At 41.5% G+C, this 18293-nt stretch overlaps 1 protein-coding gene across 1 annotated transcript in view; it reads right to left on the reverse strand.

Moving 5' to 3' along the window:
- Nucleotides 1–18293, reverse strand: part of HABP2 (hyaluronan binding protein 2) — a 44021-nt gene that overhangs the window by 13257 nt on the left and 12471 nt on the right. The window contains exon 2 of the mRNA XM_032775166.1: nt 10003–10042. Coding sequence (XP_032631057.1) covers nt 10003–10042 — 40 coding nt within the window. The remainder of the gene's footprint in view (nt 1–10002; nt 10043–18293) is intronic.

The following is an 18293-nucleotide window of genomic DNA, read 5'->3' on the forward strand; positions in this document are numbered from 1 at the left end:
GTCTCTAAGGTGCCACAAGTACGCCTCATTCTTTTTGGTGATACAGACTAACACAGCTGCCTCTCTGAAAGAAGTATTCTTTGTTAGCCTTGTGGCCTGTGACACATAAATGAGCTGGCCTGAGGCTACCCAATAGACGGAAGTGATGTTCCTGCACACATATATGTGCACGTATGTGCGTGCACACACACACATATGCAAACACACACAGAGGAACATGCTTCACCTGAGAGGGCTGGAGTGAATCAGAAATCTGGATCAGCCAACAGTGCTAAGTCTCACAGATCCCTAAACTGCTAGAACTGGAAGCCACTTCATGCCATGGTGCCGTTGAGAAGACTTTGTCCAGGATATTGTGAATCCATCCATTCACAGCATTGAAAATTTCCAGTGCCCCAATATAATTTGGGTGATCCCACTGTTCTGTGGTTGTTTTGCATTTCATTGCACTGTTTTGTACCCTCAGGGTGGGATTCTTAGGTGCCCATCTCCCATTGAAGTCAATGGGTTTAGATGTCTAACTATCTTTGTGAATCACACCCTCAGTGCCTATAGACAGTCAGCTTCTCAGGTCCTGTTATTCATTTGCCTCCTCCCCCGCCCCACCTTGTGACATATGACAATATCCTGGACCAAGAATTAAGTTTAATATCATTGGGGCCCATTGTATTAAAAATGCAATTCTTTACATGTTATTATAAGATGGCTGTGAGTTTTTAGAGCAGGGACTGTCTCTTACTATTTGTAGACAAAGAACCTATTACAATAGGGCCCTGATCCCAATTAGGGCTTTTTAACACTACTGGAAGACAAATAATAATTGCTCCTATCTTAGAGGGCAGTAAGAAAAAAGGTTCAGATGCCTAAAGGGTGCAACTAAGAGATTCTCATTTACTTTAATATTTATTATTTGCATTGTTGTAGTGCTGAGGACCCCACTCATTGGCCAGGACACCATTTTGCTAGGCAGTATGCAAACACAGGGCAAAAAGACAGTCTCTGCTTCTTTGAATGGGCCAGTAAGTTTCCAGCATTAATTTTAAATGACTGTATGTAAGTTAATATTGTGCAGTTGGGAATAGCCACATTATGCAGGTAGCAGCCTGGAGTGCACCCAAACACAGCTGGAACCAGCAGCGCTTCCAGCTTATGTTTTGCAGATGAAGAACCAATTAACTTGGGCCTCCCCATCTCTCCAGCAGGTGTCACTGCAGCCAGTCAGAGCCACTCTGACGAGTTTCAAAGGCAAGGTATGCTAATGAGCAGACTAAAATGCATATAGGAAACTTTAAAAAAGTTCTGCTCTTTGCTGGCCCGATGGCCCTGCGGATAATGCTATACATTGAACTGATTATTGACTGCATTATCTTAGTTTCCTCTCCTCATTCATTCTCTTGTAGCCTTTATCTTTACTCCTTCTTTGCTTCAGAAAAAATCTACTTTTGTACAATGGATGTTTTATATTTCATATTAAAATGGAAATGTCTTTTTCCCCCTTCTTTTTAATATGCACCAATCCTGGTTTCTTGGGGGAAAAAAAAGATTCACCTCATTTATCATTATGTCAAGTCCAGACTCCTTTTTCCTGGCTCATTATTTCTCAGGAGCTGAGTCTCCATGATATGAAAGTGCTGCAGAAGAGCACACCTGGTTGAGGAACATAAGGATCTGGCTGGAAGATAAAGCCATTGTCTTCAGCAAGCAAGCAAATAAAGTTTAAAGTGATGAAGTTAAAAAAGGAAAACAAAAAGAATGTCTGCCCAGAGTTCAGCCTTCAAGCTGACATTGTGCAGGAGGGAAGATATTGCACGAGTTAGATTCCCCCCTGCCCTTCCCCCACCCCCACCAACTCCCTTTAATTATTAAATATCTTTCAGGAAAGTGGCTTTGTTTCAATAGGCATCTTTAAGTAACTGCTGCGAAGGTCTGAGTAGCCAGACCCTAGCACATACTTTATATAAAAGAAATGTATAAAAGGTCTATGCAGGGTTAATAAATGAGTAATAGATGCAATATCCTTCTGTCATCTCTTGTCTTATACATCTTGGACTGCAACAAACTGGGTCTGGGACCATCTTTTTGTTCTGTGCCTGTACTGCAGCTTGCACAATGGAGGCCTGTGACATACCCAGGGAATAATCCACACTGATGAGTAGCTGAGTCACCCCTGCCCTGCAACCTTGAGTGCCTTACAATGCCTTGGCAAAAGATGTTCCCACCAGGGCTGCTCACAAGCAACCTTCCAGCATGCAAGCCACAGCCTGAGTGCCTGTGTGCAACTGTAGCCTGCCAGCCACACTTGGGTTATAGTCAGCTCTCACCAGCCGTGGTTATATTGCAGGGTGACCCCAACACACTCCCAGTCCTATATTTCCCCCCAGAAATGTATGTCCTGTACTACCTAGCCCTCTACTGGACAATACAAACGTATATAAAATCTGTCATTTTATTAATAGAACTCATGCACGCGCCTCTTGGATCCCCAAACGGAGTTTCCCAAATGCTTCAATTCAAACACTGGATTAGACAAAACAATAAAAGAAATGTATTAATGGCAAAGAGATGGATTTTAAGTGAATACACACAATGAGGCATAAAAGTCAGAAATGGTTACAAGAAAAATAAAGACAAAACACAACTAGTGCCTAACAACCTATGTTAAATTCAAAGCAAAGTTTTTCTCACCACATGCTCTCAACAGTTTTGTTGGCCAAATTTCTTAGGTCAGGGCCCCTTCTTTTGATTAATGGCTGCTTCCTTTGTTCCTTCTCATGCAGTGGACAGAAAAGGAGGGAGGTATAGGGGTGCCTGTCCCTTCTTTTGATAGTCGGTCTCTCTTTTGAGAAGCCTTTCCAACAGGGAAGCAAGGTGACAAGCACTCGGTGTGGAAGGGAACTCCATGCCGTTTCTTTGTTAAGATTTCTTTTTGCCCCTTCCCCCTTTCCTGCCAAAGAATGGCCATTTAGCAAGTAATGGCCCGTCAGGAGTGTTTACACCTGGCTCAGATGTCAGCTTGCCCTTTATCGCCAAAAAACTGAACTCCCTAGACTTCTCTGTAAAACGTAATCTTAGTCATGATCTCAGCTTACATTTACCATAGACAATAAAGGGGCAGAGATGCAGACTGGAATAAGTAAACAACATGTCAGATCTTCTGACCAGAGGTTCTCAACTTTTTTTTTCCTGAGGCCCTCCCAACATGCTATCAAAACTCCATGGCCCAACTGTGCCACGACATCAGTTTTTCTGCACATAAAAGCCAGGGTCGGCATTAGCACATAACTAGCAGGGCACTTGCCCAGGGAGCCCCACAAAACTAAATTACTCAGGCTTCAGCTTCAGTCCCGGGTGGCGGGGCTTTAGCTTTCTGCTCTGGCCCCCAGTAAGTCTAATACCTGCCTTGCTTGGCAGACTTCCTGAAACCTGCTCGCTGCCCCCAGCGGGCCTTCAGACCGCTAATTGAGAGCTGTTTGAATGAATGAATTGAAATCAGCAGGGCCTGATGCTATTCACCCAAGATACTGGAGATTATTAGCTGAAGAAATCTCAGAGCCACTGGCAATATCTGCAAACTCATGGATGACAGAAGAGGTCCCAGAAGACCAGAGAAGGTCTAACATAGTGCTCATCTTTTAAAACGGGGGGAAAGGAGGAGCCAGGGAACTATAGACCACTCAGCCTGACTTCAATACCTGGGAAGCTATTAGAACAATGTATAAAAACATTCAATTTGTGAATACATGGAGGATGAAGGGGTGATCACTAGCAGCCACTATGGATTTTCCAGGAGGAAATCATGCCAAGCCAGCTTAATTTCCTTCTTTGACAGAGTAACTGGTTTGGTGGATGGGGAAATGAGGTGGGCTTAATATACCTGGATTTCAGCAAGGCTTTTGACTTAGTGCCCCCTGACATTCTGATAAGTAAACTGGAGAAATGCAGGCTTGGTGGAACTACCATTAGGTGGATATATAAGTGGTTAAAACAACTGCAAACAAGGAGTAACTATAACTGGAATGATGTGGGATTAGCGGGAGGTCTCAAGTGGGGTTCCACAGGGGTCTGTTCTCAGTCCACTGTTGTTTAACATCTTTCTGAATGACTCGGGTGTAGAAATAGAGAGCATACTGATCAGATTTGCAGATGACACAAAGTTGGGAGGTGGGGGTTTTGCTAACGCTTTGGAAGCTAGAGCTAAAATTCAGAGGGATCTTGAGAAATTGGAGAACTGGGCTGTAGACCACAAAATACTACAAAGACAAATGTAAGGTGCTACACATAGGGAAGAAAAACCAAATGCACAAATGCAGAATGGGGGATAACTGGGTTGGCAGCAGCATGCTGAAAGGGAGCTGGGAGTTTTGGTGGCTTACAGCATCAACAGGAGTCAGCAATGTGATGTGGTTGCAAAAAAAGCAAATGCAAGTTTAGTTGCATTAACACAGGCATAGCATGCAAGTCATGAGAGGTGACAGTACTGCTCTACTTGGCACTGGTTAGGCCTTAGCTGGATACTGTCTCCAATTTTGATCACCAGGGTACAGAAAGGATGTGGACACCAATGTATAGAAAGGCGAGCAACAAAGATGATCAAAAGGATGGAATGCAAGCCACATGGGCAAAGGCTGAAGGAACTGGGTATGTTTAGTTTGGAAAAGAAGAGATTAAGGTGGGGATATGATAGTGGTCTTCAGATACTTGAAAGGCTGTCATAAAAAGATGGAGAAAAGTTGTCTCTTGCCACAGAGGGCAGGACAAGAGGCAACGGGTTCAAACTGCAGCATAGCAGATTTAGATTCAATCTCAGGAAAAACTTCCTAACTGTAAGAACAGTAGGATAATGGAACAGATACCTCGGGAGGCTGTGGAAGCTCCTTCACTGGACATTTTCAAAAGGAGGCTGGATAGCATCTATCTTGGATGGTTTAGACACACAAATCCTGCATCTTGGCAGTGAGTTAGACTAGATAACCCTTGCGGTCCCTTCTAACCCTATGATTCTACAGCTTCACATATAATGCTGCTACCTGCATTTTGCCATGATATTATTGATCACCAAATTATGAGTTTTTAAATGCTATCTCACAAAACATACTGTACAACAATTATTACAATAGTGTGTGGGGTGTGGACACAGGGATACATTCTGTCGCAGGGCCTGGTCCATGACAAGGGCTCCTAGGCACTACCACGATACAAAGAACATTACAATATAATAATAATAATGTATAACATTGTGATGGAGAGGGTTAGACGCACCTATTGACCTGTTCCATAGTACAAATCAATAACCTGAATGCGGAATGTCATCTATTACGCTTTTCAAATGGACCTTAACAAGTGGCAATATCATCATCTATGTTATTTAACCTTTTATAAACATTATGGCCACTCATTAACAACTGACTAACCACTTGCTAATCATGTATTGATGCATTATAAACTATTTATAGATGTGCCCTGAATATAAAGCATGGTCCCTATATTCAGCCTTGCCAGGGGACTGAGAGTTTAACAGGGGACCTTTGGTGTTGGACAGTAGATGGGTTCTCGGCACCTCCCAGACGTTACAGAAGGAATCCTCCCAACACCCCAGTCAGATAGGACTGTATCATTCCCATTTGACACATGAGGAACAGTGATATTAAGGCCTCAATTTTCAGAAAGGCTCAGCACACTACAGCTATGTCCAGATTTTCAAAAGTGCTCTGGATGCAGCAGCCTTTATTGGGAACAACAAAGAATCTTCCCCATGCTGAGATCAATGGGAGCTGCGGGGCGCTAGACTCTTGAAAATCTGACCCCGTCCATGGGTGCAGAGAACTTTGGAATAGTTGGCCGTGCACTTGTGAAAACCCGCCTCTAAGCAACTTGCCCAACATTGCCAAAGAAGACTGGCAGTAGAACCCAGATCACCTAGGTCCCACTCCGGGGCATAACTACAAGTTCATTAAATTGAAGTAACTGCTACAGACTCCCTAGGGCATCATCTCATCTTTCATTTACCCAATACTCTGCCAGCTACATGTGACAAAAACTCCCCTCCTCCCCACACCTGGGTACATGACATTCCTGCATCAAACTAAGACTTGTTTTCCTCTTTATCATTGCCTCAGCATTAAATAACTATTTGGCTTCCACATCTCTTATTTAAGAAGTGTTCCCGTTCCATTTTTTTAATTATTCATAATAAGCCATAGGTTTAGTAAAGCAAAAGCAACATTTTTTTTTTATCTGAGCACATAATTAACGCACAAAGTCTGATACACTGGCTGATTTAAACATATTATTGAATCAGAGGGCTCGTTCTTTGTAAGTGCCGGGAAACCTTAACACGCTTAAAAAAGCAGTGATCTGACATTTGTCACTGAAATGTGACGATTACATGAAATTAAATTAGACATCCTGCATGCAAATTTTCAAAGAATAACTTTCCTCTGTGTAGTACAAACACACCCAGCCCACCACAATTGATAGGCAGAGATTGACTTTTAAAGCTTCAAATCATCTTTGAGGTTCGGATGATCTTTTAAACTGCTCAAGCTTTCATCTCCAGGTTTTGTCATTGCTGAGATCAGTCAATCAATTAGTGGATTTCTGATCAATATCCTCTTATTCATTAGCTTAATGGGCTCTGTTATTGAGAGAATAGCTGTCTCAACACTGGTAGTCATGCTGTTTTGATCAGTGGATCGAGCTCTGACTAATGTTCCAAGTGGAAATGGGATGTCACTTGAGTGACATGGATTCCAGACGACAAACTCCCTCATAGATTTCTACCACAGCTTCAGCAACCACCACCCATCCATTAAACTCTCTCTGGAACACTTCCTCACCAGCATCAACTTCCAAAATCAGCATCAGCAATGGAACTCTACTGACAACAATATACAAGAAACCCACAGGTCACCACACCTACCTTCCTCGATCCAGTAACCAACCCAAACACACCAAGAAATCTGTTACCTACAGCCAGGCGATCAGATACCACAGAACAGGCTCTGAGGAGAAAGTCCAGATTATACAATTTATTTATTTATTTGATGAAGTGGGTATTCACCCACGAAAGCTCATGCTCCAATACGTCTGTTAGTCTATTAGGTGACACAGGATTCTTTGTTGCTTTTTACAGATCCAGACTAACATGGCTACCGCTCTGATACTACACAGTTTAACACACTCAAAACTGACTCCACCAGACAAGGACACTCCACCACAGAGAATTTGATCACATCATGGAACAAGCCACCCAAATACCCAAGGAGAACCCTCTTCAGTACAGAAATAACACCTATCACCCCACACTGGAATCCATATGGGGTATCATCAAACAACTACAACCCCTACTCAATGGGGACCCCATCCTGAAAGAAATCTTTCCTGAACTCCCTCTTCTGGCCTTCAAACAACCCCCCAGCTTCACCAAACTCGTCATCAGAAGCAAGCTCCCCACAGACCAGGACCCACCAACGCAAAGCAGCACCAGACCCGGCCAGAACGAAAGATGCAAAACCCGCAGACATATCTCCACCGCTACAATGATCTACACCCTCCCAGAACACATCTTTCAAGATCCCTGGGTCCTACACGTGCCTATCACAACACGTGTAAAACTCTAAAGCTTGTCTCTCTCAGCAGCAGAAGTAGCTCCAGTAAAAGATATTACCTCACCCAACTTGTCTCTCTAATGAATTGCATGGAAACTTTGCTGGGATGTAGACACTGAGATGAGTGCCGGGCAAAGCAAAAGCTTATCGCAAATAAGAACCAAGATAGCCACATGCTTATCCAAACTTTATGCAAGTTCTCAGAAACTCTTGGGACTGCTTAACTGAGCTATTGATCTAGCTGGGATAGGCTTTCTTGCAAGGTTTCTGGCATTTTCTGTTTCCAGTTCTTCTGAAAATAACATAAAAAAGCTACTCTCCTGGGGTGAAATCCTGGTCCCATTTTAGTCAATGGAAAAATTCCAAATGAAGCCCAGACTTCACCCAGGACATTTTGGCCCTTACACATCTGATCCTGGCTGGAAGTAACTGCAACCTTGAAAAGCAATTGCCAAAGAAATAAAAATAATAAAATTAACCACACTTTTAAAGAATTCCACCATGGTGTCAATTGGGTCTGAATTTGAGTTTAATATAGAGGCTTAGTGTGGGGGAGGGGGCTGGAGGGGAAGTTTTGCTATTGAGGCCAATCCTGAAAACACTTATTGCAGAGCCTAGTGCTTAATACAGTGACTAGCCTCATTGGAGCTAATGTTGCTTCACTGTGGAAAGCCCTACACCCAGTATAGGATGCATGATTGGACCCATAGGCTCTGCTTAGCACCATACAGCTAGATAGGTTTGTTATTCCTTCAACTTCCAACCAACACCAAAGATCACGCTCCAAACAGAGGCACTGGTACAAGAAGACAGAAGTGGCTAAAGAGCCATCTAGTTAGCTCCCAGGGTAAGTCCCATCACTAAATGTCATTATTCTTCTCAGGCCAGTTCAACCATCAACACTAATTTCCACTTCTGCTCTGGGATGATATTAGAGTCATACAGAGTTTTAGGCCAGAAGGAACCACTAGATCATCTAGTCTGACCCCCTGTATATTGCAGGCTACCAACACCACTCAGCCCCAGCACTCTAAATCCAACAACCAAAATGAGCAACCAAAGCATTACAGCTCACAGGGAATGCATAGGAGGGACTGAGGTACACCAGTGTCTGAGGCCCCTGCAGTGTTTGGGAAATAATTAAGTGAGCATACCCAAGTGATTCACAGCTACATGCTGCAGAAGAAAAACCCCACCCCACCAGACCACTGCCAATCTGCCTGAGGGAAAAACTCCTTTGTGACCCTACATATGATGATCAGTTAGACCCTGAGCATGTGAGCAAGAACCAGCCAGCCAAGCACCTGAGAGAGAGAATGCCTCATGCCACCTAACAGATCTGTCCCACCCTGCCTAGCATCCCATCTCCAGCCATGGCCATCGCTGATGCTTCAGAGGGAAGACATAAAAAAACTCCTCCCACAATATGATGGTGATGGTGGAGGTCACTCTCCTCCTCTGCTGCTTCCTACTGATGAGCCCCCAGCTTGTAGCAGAAATTCTTATTATTAGACTAAGTGCATGACCTTGAAATTTGTACTATTGAATTTCATCCCATTTCTATCATTCCAGGCTTCAAGTTCATCTAACTCTCCCTGTATAATATTCCAATCCTCCTCTGTATTGACCATACCTCCTAACTTGTCATTACTAGCAAATTTCATTAGCTTCTTTCCATGTCAAGGTCATTAACAGAAATATTGAATAAGGTTGGTCCTAAGACTGATTCTTGAGCACGTTAAATTTTTTGCAATAAGTTTAAAATATTTTTCTGACCCCTATGCAACTGAATTATTTGGTAGTCCACATAATATTGCCATATAACTAGCTCTCAGGCTGTATATCCTGATTTTCTCAAGCAGTGATGCCATTAAACTAAAGTGATGGTTATTATTTGTGGGATTTTGAGAACACTATGATGAGTGACTTTTTGTTTTATAAATTAAAATGTTAAGCTTGTATCAAACTTTTTAGGGCAGGACCCTGTTAGCATGAATAAAACACAGATTCATGGAAGTTAGAGAGTTTGATCATATAGGCTACAATCTGTTTTACACTTTACACAATCCCAATGAACTGGATGGTACAGTGCGAAAATCAGGGCACGATTTGACTCTGAGACCTATGCAATTATATGGCCAAATGCTCAGAGAAGCCAAATTATAACCTCAAATACTCACATAAAATGACAATTAAATTTGTGTTCTGAGAACTCTAGCAACAGAAATCACTCTTGCATTGTGTGCAGCTGAAATAATACAGACCCACATGAGTAGCCCCACTGCAGTAGGTAGGACCTGAATTCAGATATGTGCTAAGTATCTTGCTGAATCAGGTACACAATCACAATATAATATACTGGGACCATTGTATGAAAGAAATCGGAACCACTCACCTATCTGCAAGTCAACTAGTGAAGAGACGAGACTGGAAAGCTGCATAGAAGACAAAAAATGGTGGACTGGTAAGTTTTTGAATCCAAAACACAAGAGGAGTCTAGTTTGAATGTATTTGCAGTTTCAGTTTCCCAAGAATTCTAATGAATGAAGCTGCTGCATTTTCAAAAGCACTCAGGACCCATTAGATCCTATGTTCTCAAAAACACTTTTGAAAACTCACACACTTTATTGAAGTGCCTAAATAGCAATTGAGCTGTGAAAGTCAATTATGGATCTTGAGTAGAGCTTGGAGTGAATATGAGATTTTTCGGTTTGCTGGTAGTTCCTTAAAATAATTAAATGTACAAAAAAAAATCACTATACATATACACACAGTTGTTTTGGTCAAACCAAAAATGAAATTTTTGAAATTTTCAACTCATCCAAAACTCAGGAAAAAATTTATTTGGGGTGAAATGAAACATTTCATTTCTATTTTGAGCATTTTTAACTGGTCAGTTTTTTAAACAAATAATATTAAAGGGAAATTTCAAAACAAATTGTGCTGAATTTTTTGGTTTTGGTTTCAACCAAAACAATTTGGCAAATTCAACACAAATTTGGGAAATGTTTCAGTCAACCCAAATCCATGTTTTTCAGGGGGAAAAAAGGATTTGGCCAAAAAGTTCCAACCACTCTTGTCCTGCATACTTCAGAAAATCTTGTCTGAATTATTCAAACTGCCTGTTCCCCTGTTAAGTGACTGCATTGTTTGTTTAAATAAACATTGCCTCTTAGAATTATAGCTGGTCCTGATGTTTGCCTGAGTACTGATTAGTAACCTCTGAAGTCAATGCAAAGATGCCTGTTGATCAATGGGTGAAGTTAAAGAAAATTTGGATCAGCAGGACCTGAAAATCTGAGCTGGAAGGCTCAAAACAATGATAGGCATTCGCATGGGATTTCCAGAAATTCCTGTGTGGAAATAGGCTTTAACCTGGCACCTCTTCTTGTGCTAAAACACACACAGTTACGTTATATACATGATTTTGTGGATGGGATGCGAGTCTACAGAATACTGAATAGTGCAGAGAAGATAGCTCTCCCTATTTCACAGTACAGGAGGGGTACAAATACGCCCAAAGCAGCCTCATTTATGTATTCAAACTAGTATTCACAGAATAATTTGGAGAGTTCCGGTTTTGCTTTTTTGCATTACTTACATGGTTCATTATCTATGCTTGATAGACAATTAACTGGTTAAATAATTCAGAAAACAACATTCTGTGAATACAAACTTGAATATGTAAACTAGTTTGCTGTGGGTGTGTTTGTGTCCCTCTTGTGTGTGAAATAGGGAGAACAGAAGCTCCAGATCCACCCATTCCATTGACTACAACGGGAACCTTAACAGAGCAGAGTTCCCCAGACCTCTCAGCAGAGCCTCCATACAGCTGAAATTGATTGAACCATCCAAGTATCTAACCAAATCATTTGGAACTCGGAAGAAGCACACTCATGCAATTTTTTTCAGGTCAATGACTGGGGTAATGACAATTACAGGGTCATAAATGCAATATACTAGGTATATATTAATCAGTGCAAGTATAGGTTTCCCCAAGTCCCTTGCCAGAGCCCAGATACAGGGACAACTGTACAAGCAAAATGCATCTGACCTCACCCTTTGCAAGGTAAGACAATGTTCAAAATTGGGTATTGGGCTACATATTAGAGATAAGTCTAAATCAAAACCCTGAAACTGAACTTAATCCTGGTTGGCTAAATACACTAAACAAAAAGAAACAAGCAAAGAATGGTACAAAGCAAAGCTACATTTACAGTCCCCTTCCCTCAAAAGTAAGAATCCTTCCCATCCTTTAGAGCTGTCTCTTTGCACTTAACCCAAATTCCCCACCTGGTTGGTTTCCATCATTCACTGTATTATCTGTCCAGCTGGGTCTGCAAATCACTTTTTGCGGGGGGCCTTGTCTGATTCAGCAAAGAATTGAAGCAGATGCCTAACTTCAAGCCTCGATCCTGGACTAAAGCCTCTAGGTGCTGCTGCAATAGTGTACAGACATTATGCCTGGTACCAAGGAATTCATTTCTGGAGAGCCATATGGATTTCTACAGGACTTTTCCATAAATGGGGGTATAGTCCATGTCTAAGGCTTTCTTTACACTAGAAAGGGTTTTGCCAGTATAAATATACCAGTGTCGCTCTTCTGGCAAACCCTCCTAGTAGGCGTCTAGTTTACTCTGGCAAAGGCGTTATTTTGCCAATATAGCTTATAGCAGTTCCGCCAGCTACATAAGCTGCATCTCTATAACTCCATTTATGTGAGGGCTTTGCCACCAAGGCTATGTGGGTGAGGGTCGTGCTTTTCTCAGCATAGCTAGGCGGGTAAAACATTTACATACCAGACCAGACCAGCGTGTTCACCATTACTCTTACCATCAGGAGCTTGTGTTACGTTTTGCCCTCCCTCAGTGCTGCCTCTAATGACCAGCCACCTTAGCACAACGAAGGAGAGAACTGGCCTCTTGGCTTTGAAATGCTTCCCAAACCCAAACCTTTTGAGTTTCATTCATTACATTTGAGAACTCACCAAACCGTACTGGCTTAAAGGAATTTTTTCTTGCTTAATGGCACAAAGCCACATTTTGCCTGTTTTGCTTTGTGTACAAACTTTCTGCAGCTCTCGTCTTTGGACAGCACAGAAAGTGCAACCCTCCTCAGCCCCTAAGGTCTAGCCCTTGCTCTTGTTTTAGCACCTTGAGTAGCTGTGCGAAATCAGCAGGGTAGCCAAGTTTCCAAGATTCACAGCAATGCACAGCGAGTATCAAAGGCTAGGGCCGAGCCCTCTCTGTGTTTTACATGCTTGCACCTGGCACTTGTTCTTCAGTGGAAGTATCATAAAAACAAGTCAGAAGCAGGATTCAAACAAAAGAAGTTGAAAAATAATAGATTCTGGGTTTTCTTTCACCAAGCATGATCATTTCTGCAGCTTTCCACGGATACTTTGTGTTCTCAAGAGAAAAAAAAATTGCTGAACGTGTGAATCCTGTTTGCATCAGGGCATTAGAGAGACAAAAGATGAAGCTAGAAGTCAGAGGCACCTCATTGTACATTTTAATTCTTCAGTCTTATAACAAACAAAAGCCCTACAAAAATATTTAAGATAAAATGTATGTGGCTAATTTGCTGAGCCTGGAGTCACCAGTGCATTGGGAAAATGGCTGAAATGCAAAATGACCAAACTTAGGCTGGACTTTATAGCAATAAGTATAAGAATAAACAATTATCCAATGCTTCATTTCTCCAAAGCACTGACAAACATTAGCTCATTAATTAGACCTAGCATACAAAAGAAAGACGCTGCCAATGTTTGCTACTTTATATTTTTTCATTTTAGGTGTTTATCATCTGTGTTCTAACTTCATGGACAGCAAAAGGATTCAGCTAGTTAAAAGTAACAGACTGGACCTTGTAATGCCAGAACTGTGCACCTTGTGCACTGAATCCCAAACCCTACAGCCCTTTTGCAGCCATTTAAGCCCATGGCAATTTTGCCTGAGAAAAGACTGCAGGATATGGCCTTAGTTGTAAGCAGGACTTGCCAATAAGCATCTGGCTGTTTGCTGCAAGTCCCTTTTCATGAAGCAAATTTACTCACTGATTTGCCAGTGTTCATCCTCACATGCCCAGAAATGGGTGTCCTTCCTTTGAGAACCATGGGAACTGAGAAACTAGGCGCTAGGACTGGTTGAAAGTGGCTATATCCTCAGGTGATGGCTGGAAAAGAGCCTTTGAACCTGAGTCAGATGCAAGAAACACAATGGTACAAATAAATAAGGAATTGTTTAAAACTGTCAGGAACAAATAAAATCCTAGCAATATGATAGCTTCGATTTTTGTTCCGATTTACAGGGATGGTAACACTGCAGAAAAGAGAGAAATATTCTGTTCTGTGTTAGGAAAGAAGCAGAACAATGTAATATTTCACAGTGATAATGAAATTCTTTGTATTTCATCAGCAACCGGGGATGATGTTAAACAGCAACTATTGAAGTTAAAAATTTTTAAAGTTGTAGGATGAGAACTTGCACTCACGATTATTAATGGAACTGGAACTGAAGCAATAATGTTGATTTTTAAGAAATCTTGAAACGCTAGCGAAGGTCCAGAGGACTGGAAAATGCCAATGTTGTACAAATATTTAAAAAGAGTAAATAGGATGACCTGGGAAACAAGGGGCATCAATCTCAGGCAAAATCATGGAAAGGATGATATGGGCTGCAATCAGTAAAGAATTAAAAATGATCGTGTAATTAAAGCCAATCAACATGATTTTTTTGGAAAACAGATCTTGTCAAACAAACATGATGCTGTTTTCTAATGAGATCACAAGTTTAGTTGATAAAGGTAACTGCATTGACGTAATATACTTAGACTACTGTAAGGCATTTGACTTTGTTCTGCTTGACATTCTGATAAAAAATTAGATCTATATAAAATGAATGCAGTCCATACTAAGTGGATTAAAAACTAGATCAGTAATAGATCTCAAACAGCAATTGTAAACAGAGAATTGTGATCTAGTGGGAGTGTTTCTATAAGGGTCTCACAGGAATCTGTTCTCAGACCAATGCTGTTCATTATCTTAATCGCTGTGGAAGAAAATATAAAATCATTGCTAGTAAAATTTTCAGGTAACATAAAAATTGGTGGAATGGTAAATAATGAAGGGGATAGGTCAGTTATACAGACCCACCCAGATTGCTTGGTAATAAGTCGGGCTCGTTTGAACAGCACGCTTTTTAACACAGCCAAATGCAAGGTCAGACATCTACAAATAAAAGAATGTAGGTCCTACTCTGAAAAGGAGTTAGCAATCATGGTAGATAGCTAGCTGAACATGAGTTTCCAGTGCAAAGCTGTAGCTAAGAAGGTGAACATGGTCCTTGAATGAATAAGCAGGGGAATGTCAAGTAGTGTTAGGGAGGTCCTATTACCTTTGCAAACAGTATTAGTGAGACCATTACTGGAAGATTGTGTCCAGTTTGGTGTCAACATTTCTGAAATGATGTTGACACATTTGAAAGGGTTCAGAATACAGCTACAAGAATGAGCTGAGGTCTAGAAAAATACCTTATATTGAGAGACTTAAGAAGCTCAGTCTGATTAGGTGATCTAAAGAAGTTTAAGAAGTGAGTTGATCATGGTCTACAAGTACCTACATTGGGAAGAGATTTATGATAGTAGACTACTCTTTTATGTAACAGAAAAAGGCATAATAAGATCCAATGGTTAGATCTGAAACGAGACAAATTTGGACCAGAAAGAAGGTGCAAATTTTGAAGACTAAGGGCAATTAGAACACCTTACCTGGGGATGTGGCTGGATTACTATCACTTGCAGTCTTTAAATCAAAAGCGGATGTCTTAATAAAAGACATGTTATAGCTCAAACAGACTTCATTAGCTTGATGAAGAAATTTCTGGTAGAGGTTCTATGGCCTACATTATGGAGGAGGTCAGCCTAGATTATCATACTGGCCTCCTCTGGCCTTAAAATATATGAACATTTGAATATATGAACAAAATCAAAACATGAATTGAGCTTTGGAGTAAGTTGTGACATTTTCCTATACCTTGCAGTGAACCAATCTCAGCTACAGTAAGATAAATACTGACTTTTTAGTTTGTCCACCTGTATACAGTATAGCTGCAGACTGCTTTTTAAAACGCTCATGGTTCTTTTTTTGAGAAAAATATCTACTTGACCATAATAATGGGTAAAATTTACAAAAAACCATTTAGGAGCCAAGTCTTGTGAATGGAAGTCAGTGGGTTAAGTCTCTTTTGGACATAGGACTTGTAACCCTAAGTCACTTGAGTGCTTTTGAGACTATATTTCAGCCTCTCATCTCTAAAGCTCCCTGTGAGAATTGTGCCTATTTCTGCATGGCATGTCACATAGAGTCAGAATTTTCTCCTTGGACCCTTGGCGTAAAAATAAAAATAAATAAAATAAATCCACAGAAATACCTGGGTAACTCTCATAAAGAGAAAGGTTGGGGAAAGAGCGAAACGTAGCAGGGCAGGGAACTCTCAAATAGCTGCCCTTTGCTATGCAGAACATTACAAAAGATCTTTGAAAGAAAGAGGCAGAAGATGGGAACGACCAGTGCAGCTGCTGGAAATGATCCTGTGGGATATAGCCAGCTGGCTGCACTGCTTAATGCTTCAGAGGAAGCAGAATATCCCCTAAACTTCCCTGCTTACAGGCCCTGCCAAGGAAAATTCCGTCCTAACCATAAACCTGGAGACTGCACATTGCCGCTCCCATTACAATCAAATAGATACAGAATTGAGACTGGTTGTAAAACACAGGAGAGCATTTGGGCAATTTCTGTCCATCACTGACAGTAGGTCTGAAAGAGCTATAACCATAACCACAACTGCCTGTCCATTGTGAATCTCTTGTCCACTCTGACAGTTTTCAAAGAGATCTTTTGTCTGGGCTTTTGACAGTCCAGAAAGGAATCAGATGTTCTGACAGTCTAACAAGCATCCAAATTCTTGGGTACCACCATGTTGAATGGCAGCATTCCAGGAACTTTGCTGGAAAAGTCCTAAGCTCCCAACAGCATTACATCAATGTTATAAGTGGATTATAATGGAAGCAGGGTGTGTTCTCACATGGAGCACCAGAAAACATACACACATTATCCTTAGAGTGGGAAATGGTCTACTTAAAAAGACTTCATCATGGTTAGTGGGTTCTAGGTTTCTCTTTCCCAATACAGCAACCCCTGCCTTTTCCAAGTTAGGAATACACATACTGTCTGCCTCTTGATCCCACTACAAGCCCTAGAGTCTTGAGGAGAAAGGACAACCAAACATATTCTAATCAGATATTTATGCTACAATCTTTTTTTATTTGCTTTAGGAGAGCGGATGACAAGAGTCGAATGTGTCTTGTTTCAGAATATCAAAAACTGAATGTATTTAATGTCTCTGTTTTTGGAACTGTTAAGTTGAAACCCTTTCCCATTTTAGCATCTGATACAGGAACCCCTTGGGGCCCAGAAGGGAGCCGAAAGCATGGCTATTGGAGATGCTGTTGTAACCACCTCTGCTGCCTACCCAAGGGCTCCTGGCTACTGTATTTCAAGACAATCTTTGCACCACAAGTTAATCTTGCACCAGAAGAAGCTTCCTGGGGAAGTGTGGGTGTTTTCAAACTGGCTAAGTTGTTGAGCGTGTGCATTTGTGCTTACATGGGAAACAGGCTCTGTTTCAGGAATCAGGAGCAAAAGAGGGGGCTGCAAAATCTGTTTCAATGGGGCTGCAAAAGCAGATTCTATCACCCTGACAGAAGTGCTGAGTATCATCAAACACTCTGCAGTCAGTGCTGAGAATGCAGGTTATGCTGTTAGACTTAAAGCTTATGCAAAGCCATTAAGTTCCTTTAGTTATAAGGGATATCAACCCTCCCGCTTCAGGGCATAAGCTGATTGCCTTCGGGGGTCAGAAAGGACTATTTCCCTCTATGTTATAGCACTGCATAATTAGCTAGGGGCATTGTGAAGGCTTTTTGCTTTCCTGCAGCATCAGGCAAACGTAGGCCAGTGTTGCAGTGGCAGGATATTGGCCTTGATGGACCAATGATCAATGCTGCTTTGACTACTCATAGTCCTCTGTTCAGGGAACTGTTTTATGATGCAATAGAGTATGCCACCCATATGTGCATACCACAGAACTATGGGGCGAATATGCATAGACCAGCATCATTGATTTATTTAATCAATGCATTCTGTTGACAAATGCAGCAGCCAGAATCATGAGCTGTTCCTGTCTACACTTCCATGGGCTTGACGCTGTGCCGATCGATGCATTGGGGGTCGATTTAGTGGGTCTAGTGAAGACCTGCTAAATCGACGGCAGAGCACTCTCCAATTGACCCTGGTACTCCACCGGGAATGAGTGGAGTAAAATAAGTTGACAGCAGAGTGTCTCCCGTCAAACCAGCGCATTGTAGACATCGCAGTAAGACGACCTAAGCTACATCAACTTCAGCTACATTATTCATGTAGCTGTAGTCACGTAACTTAGGTCAACTTACTGTGGTAGTGTAGATATAGCCTGACTTTGGGACTTCGAGCACTAAGTGATGAGGATCTAAGGGTATGTCTACACTGCATGATTATTTCGAAGTAGTTTAAACCGATATTACAAAACCGATGTTATAAAATCAGTTTTGCGCGTCCACAATGCGATCACAAAATTGATTGCTTGCGTC

Source organism: Chelonoidis abingdonii, chromosome 15, assembly GCF_003597395.2.
Source record: "Chelonoidis abingdonii isolate Lonesome George chromosome 15, CheloAbing_2.0, whole genome shotgun sequence".
Taxonomy (NCBI): domain Eukaryota; kingdom Metazoa; phylum Chordata; order Testudines; family Testudinidae; genus Chelonoidis; species Chelonoidis abingdonii.